Source organism: Oryza glaberrima, chromosome 10, assembly GCF_000147395.1.
Source record: "Oryza glaberrima chromosome 10, OglaRS2, whole genome shotgun sequence".
Classification (NCBI taxonomy): domain Eukaryota; kingdom Viridiplantae; phylum Streptophyta; class Magnoliopsida; order Poales; family Poaceae; genus Oryza; species Oryza glaberrima.
Window position 1 is genome coordinate 1,544,109 of NC_068335.1, and position 20,650 is coordinate 1,564,758.

The 20,650-nt window shown below is 37.8% G+C and overlaps 2 protein-coding genes across 2 annotated transcripts; one reads left to right on the forward strand and one right to left on the reverse strand.

The window, feature by feature from the left end:
• The first annotated feature begins 9,803 nt into the window (after positions 1-9,803).
• LOC127786188 (uncharacterized) lies at positions 9,804-12,120 on the forward strand. Its single transcript, XM_052313522.1, has 2 exons — positions 9,804-11,037; positions 11,862-12,120. The coding sequence occupies exons 1-2, from the start codon at positions 9,900-9,902 to the stop codon at positions 11,885-11,887; spliced, it is 1,164 nt and encodes a 387-aa protein (XP_052169482.1). The 5' UTR covers positions 9,804-9,899; the 3' UTR covers positions 11,888-12,120.
• A 5,512-nt stretch (positions 12,121-17,632) lies between these two features.
• On the reverse strand, positions 17,633-18,550 carry LOC127752604 (putative cyclin-dependent kinase F-2). Its single transcript, XM_052278014.1, has one exon. The coding sequence runs from the start codon at positions 18,548-18,550 to the stop codon at positions 17,633-17,635; it is 918 nt and encodes a 305-aa protein (XP_052133974.1).
• Positions 18,551-20,650: the final 2,100 nt, after the last annotated feature.

Sequence of the window (20,650 nt, forward strand, 5' to 3'; positions counted from 1 at the left end):
TAACTCATTCATACAATAGTTACATACTACACTATCAATAACTGGTCCCACCTGTCATACACACACTGCGTCTTGGAGTCCGTACTACAGCTGGCTACAAATCTGTAGCCCGCTGCACTTCTCTCTCCTCATTTATCTCCTTAAAATACGTTTGCAGCTGGCTTATAGCCTGCTATTGTACCTGCTCTTATACTCCCTCCGTTTTAGATTATAAGACGTTTTGACTTTGGTCAAAGTCAAAATACTCTAAGTTTAACTAATTTTGTAAAAAAATAGTAATATTTTTAACCTATATTATGAAAATTTATTCAATTATAGATTTAATAAAAATATGCTGGTGTTATAAATATTACCTTTTTTTTTGCAGAGTTAGTCAAATTTAGAGTAATTTGACGTCTTATAACCTGAAACGGAGGGAGTATTATATTTGCTACTGAGGCATTATACTCCATGTAGTTTTCAGTTAAACATTTTGAGAAACCCTTCTCTACGAAAGATTCTTGAATCCAACTCAATGGTGACAAATCAGAGTGGAATATCTTGCATGCCAAGACAGCAATTATAAAGTCATGATAAATCTGACAGACTTGAAAGATCTATGCATTATTTAGATGCCCAAAAATATGTTATAATCCTATTTCTAGAATTTGGCACTCTACTTTTCATGGTCATGCTTCCAAGAGGTTCTGGATTTCTTATGTTTGGCACAAGGCTTCTGTGGCTCAAATACTATTTGCCTTTTTAGATTCCAGGTTAACGATAGACCATAGATATTCACATGCTGTAAGTGTCTGGTCACTCTATGTCTCTGTCACACGTATAAATATGTTTGATTGGGTTTTGTCGTTCATGTTTTGGTCAAAGTATTCCCATTTTTCGACTTTCAGAGTTCACTACATATATTCTCAATATCCTGAGAGTTCAGTCTATGCCCATTTGCCCATTATCACTGTATTCTTGAGGGCACTATCAACTCGTGTGTTTGTCGCCTTCCTTCTGGACCCTTTTCAGTATCTTCTATCAAATAGCATCTTAAATATTTGCATAGAGGCTACAATCTGTGGTATGGATTCAAAATCGTGGAAAATTATGAAGACAATTCTTCGTTCAACGCTTGAAATAATCTTCCATGCCTGTCGATGAAGACGTCGTCATCAACTATTAAATACTCCTGTTGTTACGTTGTACATGAAAGATCAGCTCAGCTAGCTCTATCCTATATGCATGAAGCTATACAATTGGAATAGGTAGCTAGGTTTTTTTTTATTCCACTCTGGATGGCATAGTTGTTTTAGAATATCGGTATAGATTCTACGTGTTTTCTAATCGGTATTTCAGTTTGATATTATTAGGAGGAAAAAATGGGGATTTTTCCCATAACTTTGAGTCTTTTTATTTGTTGACTGTTGTTGAATAGTCCCACATTGGTTGTGGAAGGGCAAAGGACCTAAGATATAAGTGGGGGAGTCCCTCACCTCAAGGCTAGCTTTTGGGGTGGGAAAGACCCTTTACGATCCTACAATTGGTATCAGAGCCTGGCTAGGTTAACATCTCTGGCCCGATGGACACGTGTGAAGGCCTGATGCCGGTGGGGCCCGGATACGGTGAAGGGGCGGTGAAGGGCTGAGGGACACCAATGTGTGAAGGGGGAGATTGTTAAATAGTCCCACATTGGTTGTGGAAGGGCAAAGGACCTAAGATATAAGTAGGGGAGCCCCTCACCTCAAGGCTAGCTTTTAGAGTGGGAAAGACCCTTTACGATCCTATAACTGTGTGCTTGTTGGTAGAGATCGAAAATGTAAATCATTTCCATTTTCTGAAAAAAAATGGTTCTCAAGGTTTTGTTGTATATTCACTGAATATTCAGTTACCTCTGTGTTGCATCTCCAGGCATCACCATGTTTGACTGGCAAGATTATCTTTAGACTAGTAGCAGATCAAAACCACTTACCTGCCTCTGTCTTCAGGGTATCGGAATGCGCCGTTGTAACTCGCAGAGGTGCATCAAATTAGTCCAAAACTTCTTGTGAAAAATTAATACGTTGGATCACCATCAGAAGGAAAAACTCAAACCAAGTGAGCTGCATGCATTGCTCAACATAAATCATCAAGGTCAGGGTCTAGACACACATACCCAGTAGTGATCAAAATCAGGTGCTGCATGCTTCTGTAAAAACAAAAACCACTTGGAAACAACCAACAAAGCAAGATGTGTGTTGTTGCTACCTATGTGGGTAGGATGAAAGCATAATATCTATTATATACTAAAAGTCCATTAAATTTTCTACAAACGCTCTCAAGCCGCCATGTGGCGCTCCTAAAAACACTCCTAGACCACCACGTGGCGATTTGATAAATCCTAAAAATTCTAAAGAAAAGCAAAACATCTAGCCATTTATTTTCATTTAATCTGGTGGACCCATTATTTCCAACCATTAGATCTATCTTACAAAATTGCCAAATCAACAACCATTAGATCTATCTTAGTACAAAATTACCAAATCAATTATCTCTCTTAAAATATCCCTCGGTCCGTGTACCTGTACAGCATGTACGTTTGTACGTACATATGATCCTACCATACTTCTTTTTCTTCTTTTTCTCATTTAGATTAGATGGAAAACGAAAACAAATAATTCAAGTCCATATCACAACAATTGATTTTCCTTTAAACATGGTGGACCAATTAGATTTACTTTTGTTATTAAAAAAATTGAAAGGCCCACGTGAGCCAAGTCCCTCCCTTCCATATGTACATACGTACGTACTTACATGTATATATTTGTCCCTCCACCCATTCGGTTCCCTCTCTCTATGATGTATTAGACACAAACATATTACTATATGATAACACACAAACATATTACTATATGATAACTATCTGATCTGAATCTTATAGTTATTTTTTATCCGCATATGTACATTAGATTTTGTCGTATATTGAAGGCTCAAATTAACTATATTTAACAAGTACAAAAATATTACTTTGGACTAGCTATTGGTCACTTGAGACACATTTTTAAGGGAATATCATATATATATTTAAACACCTTATTAACAACACGTAGCTTATATTAGAATAATATGAAACACAAAGAATTAAATAATAAGATTAAAATAATAAGTAGTAAAAAAAATACATTATTTTGTTTGCTAATATTATATTTATGTTTAAATATAGATAACTCGGACCAATGAACCAATTAATTGGATCTCTATGAAAGAACAAAAACTATCATCCTCTCCCCTTGTCATACGTAGATGCACATATCTCCTCTCCTATCCAATTTCCTCCTCTCTAATTTTTCTATTTCCAAAACAACAACATAATATAAAACAATCAATAATTAGATAGCTAAATGATTATAATTGTAAAAGTTATATATGACTTTAATTTTTAACTATTGTTTTATTTATAATGAAACAGATAATTCAAGATTAACCATATTTGTCTTTATAAAAAATTAAACTACATCAGTTGAACATAGCCCATATCCTTTACATGTCAACCAATAATAATAATCACCATGTCTAAAAAATTAGAAAAAAAACCTTAGAAATTCAAAGAAAAAAGTAAAATATTTGGCCAATTATTTTCAATCATTAGATTTACTTCTAGAACAAATTGTAATAAACTTTTTTATACTTTGGAACCCAAATATTTTCTTGTGCAAATACGCGTGATGGATGAAATAGAAGTAGCTAGATAGTACGTAGAAGGAGTTAAGAATAATGCATATAGAGAGAGTGGAAGAAGGCACAATGTGCTTAGCTTCGCCTTACCTTTTTTTAGCAATAGGGAATACTAAATAGGAGCAGCAAGAGGACCATATAGCCACAAACAATATATATACTAGAATGTGAAAAAAAATTGAAAGAATTTATTTGGTTGTTGGAACACAAAGATTTTCTAGGGTCTCTTTTTAAAATTTTATGGCAATTGGATCAGATATGCATTGTGGGCTTCACATAAAGCATTATGTAATTTAAATTTTATTAATTCATACCAAGTGAAGGCCAGCTAAAAAAAATAGAGAGTGATTGGTTTTAATCACACAATTCCTAATATTTCATAAGAAATTTTATAGAAATATTTAAATCATGGAAGCATTAGTAAAACATTACATTCCAAAAACAATATTGCATGCATGTATTGTTATATTTAATTAGCCATCAAATCATATTCACAATGGTTGAGTAGAGCCACAGACACTATATATGAAACGTTCCCAAATAAATTATCTATCATATAATGCAAATATATTGGAGTATACAAGCCCGTGAATTTACCGTAGCCGTATGTCCATACAATTCATTTATTAATAAACAATGAGAATCTATACCAATCTTACTTCCTTATGGATAAAAAACTTTTAAAAAAATTGACGCACAGGGTGTAATGCTGTCACTATTTATGATATCATAAATTTGAACTAAAAATAATTTTTATATAAAATAAAACAAAAGTGTATATTGAACCAATTGTAGAAAATCTTATAATTTCTTAGAACCATTGTGGTTCTTAATTTCCCTTAAATTGAGACAACCATACATAACCACTGCATGATTTTTAAGTGACTACATATCAATAGACTTCCCTCTATTCTATGCCATAGCAAAAGATAGCTGGTTTTAAATATTATATTTCTTACTAGTAAATTTGGGTTTTAACACTCAAGTTGACTAAATGTATTTAAAAATATATATAAGTCACACATAATATAGGAAGCAAGGCCTAGAATATATCTACTCTATTTTTATTAATTCATATGTAAGTACGTATAACAAATTATGTCAAATGTGAACCAACTAAAAGAAGGAATAAAACACATTTATTAGAAATAACCTTTTTGAGATTCGTTAAAAATAAGAGCCCAAAACATTTAATTAAAAAGAAAAACAACACCTTACTTTTGATTTAGACTTAAAGACCTACGTCTTCTTAAATGATGAAGAAGAATAACTTTATAGATTGGTGCTTATAAAGATGAATTAAATATTACATATTATAAACTAACAAATATCTTAAAAGAAATATTTAAGCAATGATTCATGAATGCCCGCGCAAATGCGCGGGCTACCATCCTAGTTAAAGTATAATAACTGAATTATTGTGACTGCAAACTATCTGAATTCTACGTTTACGTGCACGTACACGTTGCTGCTTCAATTTATATAGGAAATGTAACTAGTTTTTTGCTTAAAGGTAAGCATTTTACTGTTTGTAAACAAGGCCATGCATCTGAAAACTATGTAAGCTAGATATATATGGCACATCCTAGCTAGGATGCAAGCTGAAGAACCCTAGAGTATCAAACAAGTAATATTATTTATGATTTTTAAATTTGTTGTTTTGCATTGTATGCTCCCTCCATTTTGAAATGTTTGACATTGGTCAGTACTAACCAACATCATCAGAAAGAAACAGAGGGAGTATTTTTTACGGAGGCTTTATATTATACTGCTTTGATACTGTTTTCATATTTTTATCAAATACCTTGCATATAGTTCAGTGTGTGCCTTTACTAGTTAGAAAGGAAACTCCAGAAGATTACCAGCTTGTACCAAAAAATATTATGCAAGATATATCGGTACAAGAATCCGAGTTTGCAATTTCGGTAACCACTAAAATTTCGGTTGTTGCCAAATTTTAAAAATTTCATGAATTTTGGAGTCTTTTGTCCGAAACTATTTGAAATTTGAACAAATTTTGACCAAATTCATAAATATTTGAAAAAAAATCCAAAAAAAACAGGGGAGATTTGTGCTTACCGATAGGGTCCAATTAAAATACCCAAAATTTCAAACCATGACACGAATACGTGGTTCTCACAAGCTATGGATCCATGGGGAGAGAAACCAAAGGTTTCAGGGGAGTGCATCATATTTTTAATTTATATTGACTAGCTTTTCCTCATATTTTACTTGTTTTTTTCTGATCACCAACCAATCTAGAATAAGAACAGTATTAAGTGAAGACCATAGACCAAACACAGCATCTAGATATCCTAGAGAAGAAAGATCAGAGGAAAACAATGAAGGATCTGCATTCTTAACTATCTTCAAAGGTGGACACCTCATAATTTCATATGAACAATGACACCAATGTTCACTGTGAGATGAAACAATAAACATAAACAAAACCTAGATTGAGCCCACCTAGTTTGTGCCTTCAGTGAGCCGAGTTTAATTTAGGCATGTGATAAAATAGAATAACATTTAGGATGAAACATAAATCTCAAGCAACAGAACTTCTTGTGTGGAGTTCTTTTTAGATACACCAAACTGAACCGTTCATTGTACAGTAATTCAATGGCCATTATTTCTCTTAACTTTTGGTGATAATGTCATCTATTAATATTTATAATAAGGTCTATTAATACAAATCATTGCAATCCAACATGGAATTTATAATGGAATCGTTGAAATAATTTTAAATTTTGACTTGCATATAATTTATCTTTCGCATAATGGCTAAATAAAGTCCTTTTTCTTCATGCAAAACTTATTTTTGCATATTTGTATATTTACATCCATTCTTTCTATATATTTAAAGCTATAATGCTATAAAGGGGCTTTTAGGTGAACCCACACCATCAAGAATACATGAGCCATTATATATTTTATCTCAAAAACTATTCATCGTGGTGCCATCATATTCAAACTTTATCCTCTCTTTAGTATTCCCCACTGCAGTCTAAGGTGTGGGGAATTTTTAATAAGCAAACTGCAGATTTTCCTCTACCTTACTCAGGGTGTGGGGGGCCATAAACACCTCCCAATAGTATGTGTGAATTTGATTGATATGCATTGCTTGATCAAAAAATAAACATGCCTGAACTGAAGCTAGAGAAACATATACATGTAAGGCTTCTCGTTGCCTATTCAAATTCTTGGTCAAACTTTGTTGTGTTCAAACCAGTCTAAGGTGATCTTGCGAAACTACCACCACATCATGGATGGGTGGTTGGTTCTTGGTTGAGCTGTTTACCAGTCAATCCCTACCACCTATTACAGAGACCAGAAGAGACAACCAGAGAGACCTTGGAAGATTCACATGTTCAAAACAAGACCTGATCTGCCAACATAACAGTGTACATAAAGATTCAATGATTGGATAAACCAAATACCTAATCCATTGCAAGAAAATTATTTTTCAAACTAGTTTAAAAACTCTGAAGTTTGGGGTGCAGATCTATTGATATTTTTCCTTTAGACATGTCTGATCCCATTTGTCAGTGTGACAAAGGATCTGCATGCATTGGACGAGCTTGGAGACAAGTGACAGGTCAAAGTAGATCAGTCAACAAAGTTAAGGTCCTAAAATAGGATCAAACCAAACAGTGCATCTCCTTTCGGGAAAGAAAAGTTGGCACTGTAATTTGCTACTCACTCTTTCCCAAAATACCTTTAATTTTAACCTTATAGATACTCCCTCCGTCTCATAAAAATTACATTTTTAACTAATTTAGGATAAAACAGTAGGATTGGAAAATGACCACAATGACCTTATTTAATGAATCCATTGCATACACACATTCCATATATACAAATGATTAAAAGGAAGTTTAAGAGAATTAACCCATATAATTAGCATACTTAAGTTACAAGCTGAGAGAACTTAAGGAAACTTATCTAGATGAATCAATTTGCTGGGCCCCACATGGCTAGAAATACAATTTTTGGAGGACAAAGCCTTAGAGCTAGAAATGCAATTTTTTTGGGACGGAGGTAGTACAAAACAAGGTAGAGATAAGATGACCAAAATGCCACTTATTAATAGAAAAATAGTATTGGTGGCTTGATAGGTAAATATTAGGTATGAGTATGGAAGGAATTAATAAAGCTCATCGATTTATGGACCGATGGCAGATAACAGAATAAAAGTAAAGTTATTTTGGGATAAAAATTATGTAGACTAAGATAAAGTTTCTTTCTCACAACCTTTCTCAGCAATGCCAATAACTATGGGCAAGAAGGCACATCTACTACTTCATCCATTTCCAAATATAAACATTTATTGGTTCTTTAAGTAGATATTAAGATTCGAGAAAAAAAGACTATAGTGATGGTTTAGTAAATGAGGGGTGGTCAAGAGCGGGAGGGAAGTTGAGAGTAAGATATATACAAATCTCAATGACAAGTGATTGATAAGACCAGTACTACTCTAGAATGCTTATATATATTGTATACATAATTCGAATCTAAAAATATTTATATTTAAAAATAGAGGGAGTAAAATATTATAAGTATAAACTGCAATTAGAATGTTGCCATAATATCTAAACTACACTTTACATAAAAATATATTGCATAAATAGGGGGCCTCCTACCCCGTGTGTGCGCGCGGGGAGATTAACTCGCGCGCGGGAACAGCAGTGCGAGTAACATTTCTACTTTTCTTTTATGTTTTCTTTTTTTTGGAAAAATAACCGCCCGCACAATTTATTCCTTTTATTTAGGACACGATAAATTGGGATAGGTACGGGAATTTAGCTGCAACAAACTTTTAAATTCAAGATTTAAAACTTTCAATTTATGTTCGAAAACTTGTAAGTCAAGATTTGAAGCTTTCGACTCAAGATTTTTTTGAAATTTTCAACTCAAATTTGAAAATTCTCAAGTCAAGACTTAAAAACTTTCAACTTAGATCTGAAAACTTTCAACTCAAACTTAAAAAAATTCAAGTCAATATTTGAAAGCTTTTCACTCAAATTTTAAACTTTTCGCCTCAAAATCAAAATATTCAATTTAAATTTAAAAACTTTCATCTTAAAATTCAAAACATTCAACTTAATTTTTTTAAAAAAATTCAACTCAAATTCAAAACTCTCAGGTGAAATTGGAGGTAAAGATTCTATTTATAAAATATTGCAAAAAGAATCACACGTGTTGAGAAAAAAGGGACAGATTTCAAAAAAAAAAAAAAGAAACAGCCGTTGTGCACGCTCGGCAGGAAAGAAGCGAAAAAAGAGGAAGTGATGGGTAAGTGGGAGTGTGTGGGCCATGTACGAGTATGGGCCAGAAACGCGCGCGAGTTAAGCTTATGGTGCATATGCACTAATTAGCAATTTCGGCAAAATAGACCAAGCACACATTTTCTTGGTAAACACTTTTTAGGTGTGTATTGAATGAACTAGTCCATGGATATACTATGCCATGTCGATTTTGTGCCGAAGTGGAAAGTGAGGGAAGAGACGGGAGAGGTCGGCACTCGGCTGAACATCAATTCTAGATTTGATAAAAGGTCCCATTTTACCCAAATAAATTATTTCTTTGTTACTTTCTTTGATAAAAACACATACTTCAATCATATTAACAAGTATATTACTTTAAGCTTTGCATTGTTATTACTATTATTTACGGTATTTTCAAAACTTTTGTTATAAGTTTTCTTGGAAGCATTATTTGTCGAGGGGTTCGACCGTGATTACGGTAATTGGAAATATAAAAGAGATGGGAGACAAGAATTTTTTTACAAATTCGGAGCCCTTATCTGATAGGTAATAACTATACTCCTATTGACCGAAACCGGTGCTGCTTTTATATATTAGTATCACACGAGTATAATATTTGGGATGATCTAATCTAGTATTTATCCTCGAATATGAACTCGGCAACATTGAAGGTAGCGGTAGATCCCTCATATCGGTTTGCATTAGGAGTTCCCTTAAATATCATTCGTTTTAAAACACTTTTTAAAAAAAAATAAAAGAAAACTAGTGCCTTTGGGCTGAGATAACGGCCCAAAAGCCCGCAAAATACCCAGCCTGCTTCTCTCCCCTTCCCATTATAGGCTCGCCGCCGCCGCCGCCTCGTCCCTCCCCTAGACGGCGGCGACGGCGACCTCGCCGCCGTCGGAATCGCTCGCATTCCGTACACCATCGCCGGGGCACCAGATGGGTGAGGATTCCGTGGCTCGACACCGCCCCCACTCCTGCTCTCCGGAAACCTCACCGCCGCCGCCGCCGCGATCGCCTGCTGATGACGACGATCTCCTCTCCGAGATCCTCCTCCGCCTCCCACCGCAGCCGTCGTCCCTCCTCCGCGCCTCCCTCGTCTGCAAGCGCTGGCGCCGCCTCGTCGCCGGCCCGGTCTTCCTCCGCCGCTTCCGCGCCCACCACCACCGGAGCCCCCCGCTGCTCGGCTTCTTCATCGACGACTACGGCGACGCCCTGTTCACTCCCACGCTTGATCCACCCAACCGCATCACCGCCGAGCGCCTCTCTCTCAGGCAGGGCCCCGGCGAGCGGTTGTCCTTCCTCGGCTGCCGCCACGCCCTCGCCCTCCTCCTCAACCGGCCGCGGCTCGAGGCCCTCGTGTGGGACCCCGTCACCGGCCCCGCCGCCGCTCCGTGGCGTTCCCACCGGAATTCGCCATCAACCAAGGTGATTTCGTCCGCGGCGGCGGCCGATGATGGCCATGTCCATGTGCACGGCAATTGCCCCTTCAAGCTGGCATTGGTGTTCATTGACAATGGACGAACACAAATTTCTGTCTGTCTCTACGATTCGGAGTCCGGTACATGGGGCGATATCGCCTCAACAACATTGGTTACACAATGGACTTCTTCAGTGGGTACTAGCACCATGGTTGGGAATGTTCTTTGCTGGTTGATTCATCGCCCTATTTGCATCCTTGAGTTCAATTTGGACAAGCAGATCCTGTCTGTAATCGGAGGGCTGGCGCATGTTCCGGATAATAGCCGCCCTTCGAGCAGCTTCATATTCCCGATGGAAGATAGCAAGCTTGGGATTGGGATTTTGAGTGGACAGCGCATCCGGTTGTGGGAGAGGATGGCCAATTCTGAATGGTTGCTGCGGAGAACCCTTGAACTGGAGAAGATCCTTTCGCTGAAACCGCAGGCCGAGCCATGGCGCCCGGTCGTTTTAGGCTTTGCCGAGGAGAGCAATGCAGTTTTTGTGCTGACGGCTATTGGCGTGTTTATGATTCAGCTCGATTCGCTGCAGTTCAGGAATCTTTTTGAAAGCAATTTCGTCACTTCATTCTATCCCTACACGAGCTTCTATACTGCAGGTAATTGCTTGTCTGTAAACCAGTACATTTCAGAACCAACAGAATCAAATTATGTTTTGTATCGATGCTACAATATCAGATGAGGTGATATGCCTATCTAACACCACACCTATCTATTGGGGCTTGGGGCGGGGCGACATTATACACAAAATCTAACCTTATATGGCAATATGGTTGCTAATAATTAGTGGGAAGAAACAGACCTGTACTGCAGCGGAGGGAAGAGAGGTGGGGGCATTAGGGAGGGGAGGAAGGCAATCCTGGATGCAGCACATATCTATGCTTTTGCCTGGTGCCATGATTAGCATTTCTGAACATGGCAGAGGGTCCAGGAGAAGCATCCACAACAGCAGAAGGGAGACAAAAGCTAGAAGAAAACGAGGGTCAGGGTGGAGTAGGGACGGAAACCTAGAGGTGTGGAGGAGGCGGGAAATCTTGTTCCTTCTTTTTCATGCCAGTAGGATATCTAGCCACTGCACTGAACTGGAATAGTGTTTTTCTTATATTTGATATTACTGTACCTCTTCCTTTTGTGCTGAGAAACTCTAGTTTTATCTACTACTTCAGTACTTGAAGTAGCCATGGTTTTATATACAGCTTTTTCCTAGTGCTAGGCACTAAGGCGGCACTAAGGCAGTCGGTAGAATATGTCATGGGCATATAATCTTATTAACTCATAATAATATTAATACCATGTTGCAGGAGTCTAGTGTTTCTTGCACATGTAAAAAACCGAGTAAGAATCTGTTTGACTGACAGATTGTTTGCTTATACAGGGCTCCGAGTAAGAATCTGTTTGACTGACAGATTGTTTGCTTATACAGGGCTCCAGAGTTTGATCTACACCTAGAAGATGAAGAAATTTCAATTTGATGCAATAAATTTCATATCAAACAACATCTCAACTCACTTTTCTCGAAGATTTTCACGTCAAGGCTTGAATTTGGAGATACCAAGACTATCTCTCATATCAAACAACATCGCAACAAACAACATCTCAACTCACTTTTCTCGAAGATTTTCACGTTAAGGCTTCAATTTGGAGATGCCAAGACTGTCTCTCATATCAAACAACATCGCAACTCACGGCTAGTCTTGCGTCTTGCGTTTTGTTTAATAATCTTCTAATATCGTTTTTTTCAGTAATCCTCTAATATCTCATCTCTTATGCTAATCTAGAGACATGCTAATCTAGAGACGACATAAGCACAAAAACACACGTTATGTTACTCATGTACATTTCCTCAAATAAACTTTATTAGCTTAGTGTTGTGTACTACTACATCAATAGAAAAAGAATACAACATCAAAATTTATAGGTCTGATGTGCTATCTCAATCGAAATGAAGCATCTAAGATCGCAACCTTCTCATACTTTCATCATGGCAAGGATCATGCATGTCACCTCTCCTTTGAGCAGCAAAGTCAAGCATGCATAGATCAATAATCCTTTTAACAGAGGAACCTGCGAAGTTATGAATTATGGTGATTTCCATGCGTTTTAAATGCCATAGTGCTTTTCATGCTTTCTCTGCATGATTACGAAAAGAAAATCATGGAATATTTATGTTCAAACTTGACATATTGCCAAATGAGCCTCACTCATGGAACGATCGATGAAAGGTAGAGCTCAGACATGTCCAGTACCAATTAATAGCAGTTTCTCTTATGTTCTTAACAAGCTTGGTAGGTTAACGATCGATGAAAGGTAGAGCTCAGACATGTTCAGTAGCAATTAATAGCAGTTTCTCTTATGTTCTTAACAAGCTTGGTAAGTTAATTTAATGGCATGGAAGAGAAAGGGGAGATGAGAGAAACATCCATGTTAAGCTTAACAGCGACTTAACATAGACTCTTAACGTTTATGGAAACTTCGTTGTATGAGGATGAGGAAACGAACAAAAAGGTTTAAAAAATATTTTGGTGCATATTATTGGAGCCTTTATGGGTCTCAATTGTTGTAAGAGTCTTTGCCTTTGAACATTCCCTTAGATAATACACGTTTACTTAAATACCATGCTTTTATGGAATTTTCTAACCATTTAAATTTTTAATTATACTAGAAAAAATATCCGTGCATTGCTACAGGTGAAGTCTATTTTAATATTTTTATTGTTATATGGTTTAGTTAAGATGAAATTCACTGTGGGAGTTCGCATATTTAGAAAATCATGAGCTGCAGTTAGGAGTCTAATCATTTCAAGTTAGCATGCGAGTTTTTCTTAAACAGATTTCTTATATGATTCCTTCTGTATTACTAAAAGTGAACGATCTTTAAAACCGATTCCAAAAGCAAACGATATTAAAAATTGACTCATACACGGATGACGTACTAAAATACTAGCAAAAACATCTTCAATTTTTATAATAGTAAATAAGAGATATAGATTAAAACCAACACATAAAATTGAAACTGACTCAACACGGATGATGAACTGCAGAAACATCTTCAATTTTTATAACCGACTCAAACATGGATGATGAACCACGAAAACATCTTCAATTTTTATAACTGACTCAAACACGGATGACGGACCGCGGAAACATCTTCAATTTTTATAATAGTAATAGAAAAATTAAAAATTGCAAAACTTATTTTTCAAAATCTGAATCTTGTGGCCACGCTAGCCTGTCTGGCGTAGCAAAACAACACTGATACGTCACCTGCAGCGGACGTGACAGCTTTGTTCTGCCATGTCAAAGTGGTGTGGTTAAATAATGTTGCCACGTTAGTGGGACCGGCATGACAGTATTGTTTTGCCATGTCAATTCAGCTTACGTGGCTAAATTTTTCAGATCTTTGAAAATAATTTTTGAAAAGGTTTATCTTTAAAATTAAAAATAAAAAAGGTTTAAAAATAAAAATAATCGCATTTACGACGGTTAAGACGACACTACTGGGGAAGTGATCTTTGCTTGGATGGCAAAATCACATTAGTGCCTGTTTAAATAGGAACCGGGACTCCCCATTAAAAAGTGCAATGGGACTTTATGATATTTATGATATTTAGTCCCGGTTGGTGTTCATTTTTTGTCCCGGTTTATGATTTGTCATGCTCTGATCATTAAGCTAAAAAAATCTTTATTACTATTTTTCCCACAATCATGCAAGGAACTTACCATTCTTTAGAGGCTATGTAATGTTAATTGAGCCGTGGTAACCATAGCAACGATTTTTGTCTCCCATCTTATCAACAATTTTTTCCTAATGAGTAAGAATAAAAACACCATATTAATGACCATTGTTTAGTTTATGTCCAACTAAAAATATAGTACTCCCTCCGTTTCAGGTTATAAGATGTTTTAACTTTGATCAAAATCAAATTACTTTAAGTTTGACCATGTTCATAGAAAAAAATAGTAACATTTTCAGCACAAGACATTTATTATGAAAATATATTTAATTATTAATTTGATGAAACTAATTTAGTATTATAAATACAACAAAACTATTCTACACCCGCGGTATAGAATTATTCTATACCACCCTCCCATCCCAAGGGCTAAACCCACCTTCCCTCTGTTCTAAGGGTCCAAAACCCACTTCCCAACTCAGTCAAAGGTCGGTTAAAACATCCCCACGCCGGTCAAACCTCGGTCAATCCGCCTACTAACACCCCCCCACCACCCACCTCTTCTCAGCTCTTGTCTCGCAGAAAGGTACAATAACACAATGGCCACTGTGCAATAACACTATGTCTTATGTGTAGTAACAACTCTCAAATATAGTTAAAATATAGTCATGATGGATCTACTTTTGATAAGCACTTTTTTTCTAGCATCATGACGCAAACGGTCATAAAAAAAATATTACATCACATGAGACATATTGTTTTTCAAAGCTAGGCCTTTTCAAAACTAGTATTACTTGTTACTGCTGTCTATTGTACATTACTACAATCCTATCGCGACATTACTGTAAGAGTCTAGTAAAGACTATATTTTTTGCAGTAATGTGTCATACTGCAGTTTTTAGACAGTGTTATTGCATAAACATGTGGTAACGTGTACTTGCCATGCAGTAACACTTTAACTTTTGTGTAGTAACAAGTACATTTAGCATGTGAGATTTTTAATCCATATATTTTTGTTTCGGTTCCTAGTTTAATACAATTTCACCACGATGTTACTGCCAAAAGTGCAGTAATGTCCTATATGTTCTACAGTAAAACATATATTCATGTAGTAACATATTTCATGTTCCGCTGTAAGACACATATTCACTCGTAATAATATAGCTCGTTACTACATGTCAACCTAGTATAGTAACACACATCATGTTCTGCGGTAACACAGGATGGATCATGCAGTAATGTGGACATAAACAGGGTGATTTGTGTATATATAGTGTGCTATGCAATGGAGCTAAGATATAGAAGAGGTTATATATCTTAATGCCTTGTTGTAGTTTAATTGTTCATAAGCTATTATCGTTCTTTTTCTTTTATGGTGGAGGGAAGGAAGACGCGGTTTCGCTTGTGGTCGAGGAGGAGCACCATGCGAACTAAGGCATGAGTCGAGGATATGATAGCTCAAACAATTTGGAGGAGCCAGGAGGTGTAGAGTAATTATTCCAAAGGGATGTGATTGTACACATAGTTTACAATGGCATAGAGTAGACATTTACTTTTTACTACTCCCTCCGTTTCAGGTTATAAGACTTTCTAGCATTGTCCATAATCATAAAGATGTTATTGAATCTAGGCACACATATATGTCTAGATTCATTAACACATATATGAATGTGGGCAATACTAGAAAGTCTTATAATATGAAACGGAGGAAGTACACATTAGGTATGTGGTTACTATATTTATTTCACACGTTGTTACTACTATGGTGTAGTAACACATAGTAGTATCGGTAGTAACGTACGGATATACGGAATAGCTATAGTGTGGTGGTGGTTCCTATGCGCTTAAAGGGAGGTCTAGAGTTCAATTCTTCTTAATGATTTCTTTTCTTTTCTTTGTCATGAATGACATGGGTAGACGTATGCAAGCCATGAAGGAGGAAATTTTGGTTTCCTAGAGGAGAGAAAAACCCACTTTTATGGTATATAGTAACACAATAACAGATCGTATAGTAAAACAATTTGCGATTGACAGTAACAACTATTTGCATATTGTGCCAAGTGTCACGAGGATTAGCATCATAAGATTTGAATTAAGAAGATAATATTCCACTAAAGTTTATGTATCATAAAGTGAGGTGTAGCTTAGTGGTTAATACTTGTGGTAATTTAGTTAAAGGGTCTAGTGCTCAAATCTTATTAGCTGCATAAGAGAAGCCAGGGATGAGAGAGAGATCGTGAGAGACAGTGGCACAGGGAAGATCGAGGAGATCAATCGCGGAAGGAAGGAAAAGAAAAGAAGAAAAGAAGAGAAGGAAGGGAGAAGAGAGAGATCGTGAGAGGGAGGGATAACAGAGATCGATCTCTCGATCGGGGAGGGGGAGAGCACGTGCGAGTGGAGGGAGGCGCGAGCGGATTGAGATCAAATGCAGTTGCTATCGTAACTGCACGCAATCTTGGCCATTCGTTTTCTGATCCAACGGCTTTGGATGAATGCTACAGTACTGCTGTTTATCCGGACCTTTAATTCAGTATCGTGTGATGCACATATAACTGCTTAAGTTGCAGTTATAATAACAACTGCACAGGGATCCTGATCCGGCATGAGCGGGCTGACAAAGCGCGCGCGTTAGGGGAAGGAGGCGCAGGGCAGGCGGCATCACGCGCGCGGTGGGATGGGGAGTGTTGAGAGGTGGGGGCATATAATACCTATTATAAATACTACTATATTTTTCTATAAACATAGTCAAACTTAAAACAATTTAACTTTAACCAAAATAAAACCGTCTTATAACCTGAAACGAAGGGAGTATGTGATAAAGGTCAAGTAATAAATAGCGTATAGCAGGTTGATAGCGGATTAGTGTCTGGGTAACGGATTGCAAAGATAGCGGGCGCTATTGCGGACGCTAAGTTCCAATAGCAGAATTAAGAAAAATAACCATAAATTTAGATTGTATATCAATATTAACATCAAGTTTCACTTAAAATTTAAAATTTAGACTGTCTGTTTAATTGCTCCTACATTTCATAACATAAAAATTATGAAATAACACATAAATGTATAAGATAAAGAAGGCACACAATGCTAATTTATTCTATCCATATGTCAAGCACATTGTTTATGCATTATAGCGATCTAACAAAATCAATAGCAGGGTGCTATCGCGGTTGCGAAGCGCTATAGCAGGGTGCTATAGCAGTTGTGAAGCGCTATAGCGGCCACTAAGTTCCAAATAGCTATTTGCAGTTCACTATCTTGTAGCGGTAGCGGTAGAGGTCCGTTACCACTATAGTAGGTGTTATTGTTGGCGCTACGAGCTTGATTAAAGGTATACACATTAATTACTGTTGAAACTGGATCGATAAATTATTTGAAAAGATCGGTTGTTTCATTTGTTTCAGCAATTAAATATGCTTAATTACAACAATTCAACAAAAGAATCTTCTTGTTTCAGCATGAATCATTACACAAGAGTTACACACAGACAAGTGCATGCGAGCTACACGTGTCAACTACAGTTATGATCGCCTCTCCGGCTTGCCGGTGAACCACCGATGGTCCAGCGCCTCCGCCGCCGTCATCCTCTCGTCGGGGTTGAAGGCCAGCATCCCAGCGAGGACCTCACGCCCGGCCGCCGACAACTCCGGCAGCTCGTCGAACAGCTTGCATGTCCCCGTGGACTCGAGCCGGTGTCGCATGTCGGCCATCTCCTTGAGCATCCTCTCCTCCGACGAGTCGTCGAACAGCGGCCCGCCGGTGAGGATCTCGGCCATGATGCACCCAAGCGCCCACATGTCCACCGCTGGGTCGTAGAACTCGCTGTCGGCGAGCTGCTCCGGCGAGGTGTAGAGCAGCGTGCCGACCCGCGACTCCTCGTACGGCTTCCCCGGCGGCTTCACCGGCGTGGCCGACCCGAAGTCGCACAGCTTGAGCCCGCCGCCGTTCGCGACGAGGACGTTGTCCGGCTTGATGTCGCGGTGCATGACGCCGGCGGCGTGCAGCGCCCCGGCGGCGGCGACGAGGTCGCGCATCACCGAGCGGGCTCTCTCCTCGGGGTCGGGATGGGCCATCCAGAGGTCGAGGCGGAGGGTGCGGCCGCCGACGAAGTCCGTGACGATGAACATGTCCCCGGTGCTGGCGTCCTCGACCACGTCGCGGACCACGACGATGTTGCGGTGGCCGCGGCACGCGGCGAGGCAGCCGACCTCGCGGATGAAGGCGCGCTGGTCGGCGGCGGCGCGCACCCACTTGATGGCGACCATGTCGCCGGTGCGGAGGTGCTCGGCCTTGAACACGACGCCGTCCCGGCCTTCGCCCAGCACGGTGAGCTTCCTGTAGTCGTAGATGGAGCCTAGCCGTAGCCGCTTCTTGACGCCACCGGTGGTCGCGTCGTCTTGCTCCGGCGCCGATCGCTTGCGGTTGCGGGTCGCCGCCATGAGAGAGCAGCAGCAGCAGAGCAGAAGAGAAAGCAGATCACTGAATTCGTCGTGAATAACTAACTGAATATATACTGAGCAAAGTGTCGTCGGAATCGGAGTATGTAATGGTAGTCCGACTCCGACTCCGACTCCGACTCGGAGTGATGCCGTCAAGCAGAGCCCGGGAACAGTTGACCACGAATTTCCTATTGCCCGCGCTTGCGCCAGCGAACGAAGTCGCGCGCGGTTTGGGTCCAGCCCACCATACGATAACGCAGCTTCGGCGCTTCGCAGGGCGGGAAGGTGGGGACACGTACACGTTCGTATGGGCAGCATGTAGGATCAAATTAATTAGCGTAATCAAACTAATCACGATCAGAATTACGGTGACCATTCTATTTTTCTTTCTACATAAAGGTTATTTCCTTTTTTTTCTGTTTGCATTTTTTTTATTGTGGCACACACGTTTTTCCTTTTTTTTGCCATTTCTTTCCGATTTTTTTCAATCTTTAGCACACCTCTTTACAAATGTAGAATTGAAAGTTTTTAATTTTGACACGAAAGATTTCAAATCTTGACTTGAAAGTTTTAAAATTTTGTGTTGAAAGTTTTCAAATCTGGGTTGAAAGTTTTCAAATCTTGATTGAAAGTTTTTCAAATTTGAGATGCAAATTTTGACTCCAAACAAATTTAAATTTCGAGTTGAAAGTTTTCAAATCTGGATTGAAAGTTTTAAATTTGAGTTGAAAGTTTTTCAAATTTGAGGTGAAAAGTTGAAAGTTTTCAAATTTGACTCCAAAACAATTTAAATTTCGAGTTGAAAGTTTTCAAATCTGGATTGAAAGTTTTAAATTTGAGTTGAAAGTTTTTCAAATTTCAGATGAAAAGTTGAAAGTTTTCAAAATTTGACTCCAAACAAATTTAAATTTTGAGTTGAAAGTTTTAAAATATGGGTTGAAAGTTTTTAAAATTTGATTTCACGTATATATTTCTTTTCAATCTGTTACTTAAAAAAATCTTAAAAAAAGACAAATTTACAAATCTTACCTTAATTATCGTCATTATCTAAAACTAATCGGATTAGTTACACGTCTCCGTAAAAAAATCCCGAAAAGAAAAAAAGAAACCGCAAAAAAAACTCTAACCACTCCGCGTCGCGCGCGAATTAGCTTTCTCGAATCAGTGATTAACTCTAATGACAGTAATTAACGCTAATCGCCATGATTAGTGATGGGAGCACGACGGGGTTCGCTCTGCAGCCTAACACGTGGCAGTGCGCGTGAGTTGTACGCGAATTAGCAGTGTGTAGTTGACCATGCACGTGGCCCACAACCTTGTTCCGGTAGTCTCCGTGATGAGAAATTTTAAGGTCCTCTGATAACTTACTCGCTCCATCTCGAAATATAAATATTTTTTATAGTGTTAAGTCAAACATTTTTAACTTTAATTATTAATAGTAAAAATAATAAAAAGATCAATCATATAAATTTGATATTACTAGATTTATTATTAAAAAAAACTATCATAATATGTACTCTTTTTATTTAAAATATCTTATTTTTATAGGTATTGTTAATCAAAATAGCATCTCGAAAACTGTGTCAAAGTCTAAAAATACTTATATTTTAGGGCAGAGGGAGTATCAAAATTTACACTAGGAAATATGGTACATCTTAGTATCGTTTTAAGGATGATAAAATTAACTATGTTTGATACATTAAATGTGGTTCAGATTGAATTGTAGCTAGACAGTTGGAAAGGGTGACTAATATATGGTTCAACTAATGAAATACTCCCTCCGTCCGAAAACATAACAACTTTTAGCCCTCGGCATTTGTCCTAAAATATAACAACTTCTCTATCAATATTCTCTTCCCAATCAATCATAACCCTACTCCATTCACTTTTCCCACATACCTTCACTACTCAGCCAAACATAACCCTCTACTATTCACTTCTACCTACTTTATTAGTAATCACTGTGTCCAACTCTAAAACTTCTTATATTCTGGGATGGAGAGAATACTTATTACATGCTAACGTCATTATCAATTAAGTACGATAACATAAATATAGATACGATAATCACATTTAGTGGAATGATACACTATAAAAAAT

Coding starts and splice junctions, on each gene's coding strand:
- LOC127752604 (XM_052278014.1), bottom strand. CDS start 18,550: ATGGCGGCGACCCGCAACCGCAAGCGATCGGCGCCGGAGCAAGACGAC.
- LOC127786188 (XM_052313522.1), top strand. CDS start 9,900: ATGGGTGAGGATTCCGTGGCTCGACACCGCCCCCACTCCTGCTCTCCG. Junction 11,038..11,861: donor CACGAGCTTCTATACTGCAG/GTAATTGCTTGT, acceptor TTGCTTATACAG/GGCTCCAGAGTTTGATCTAC.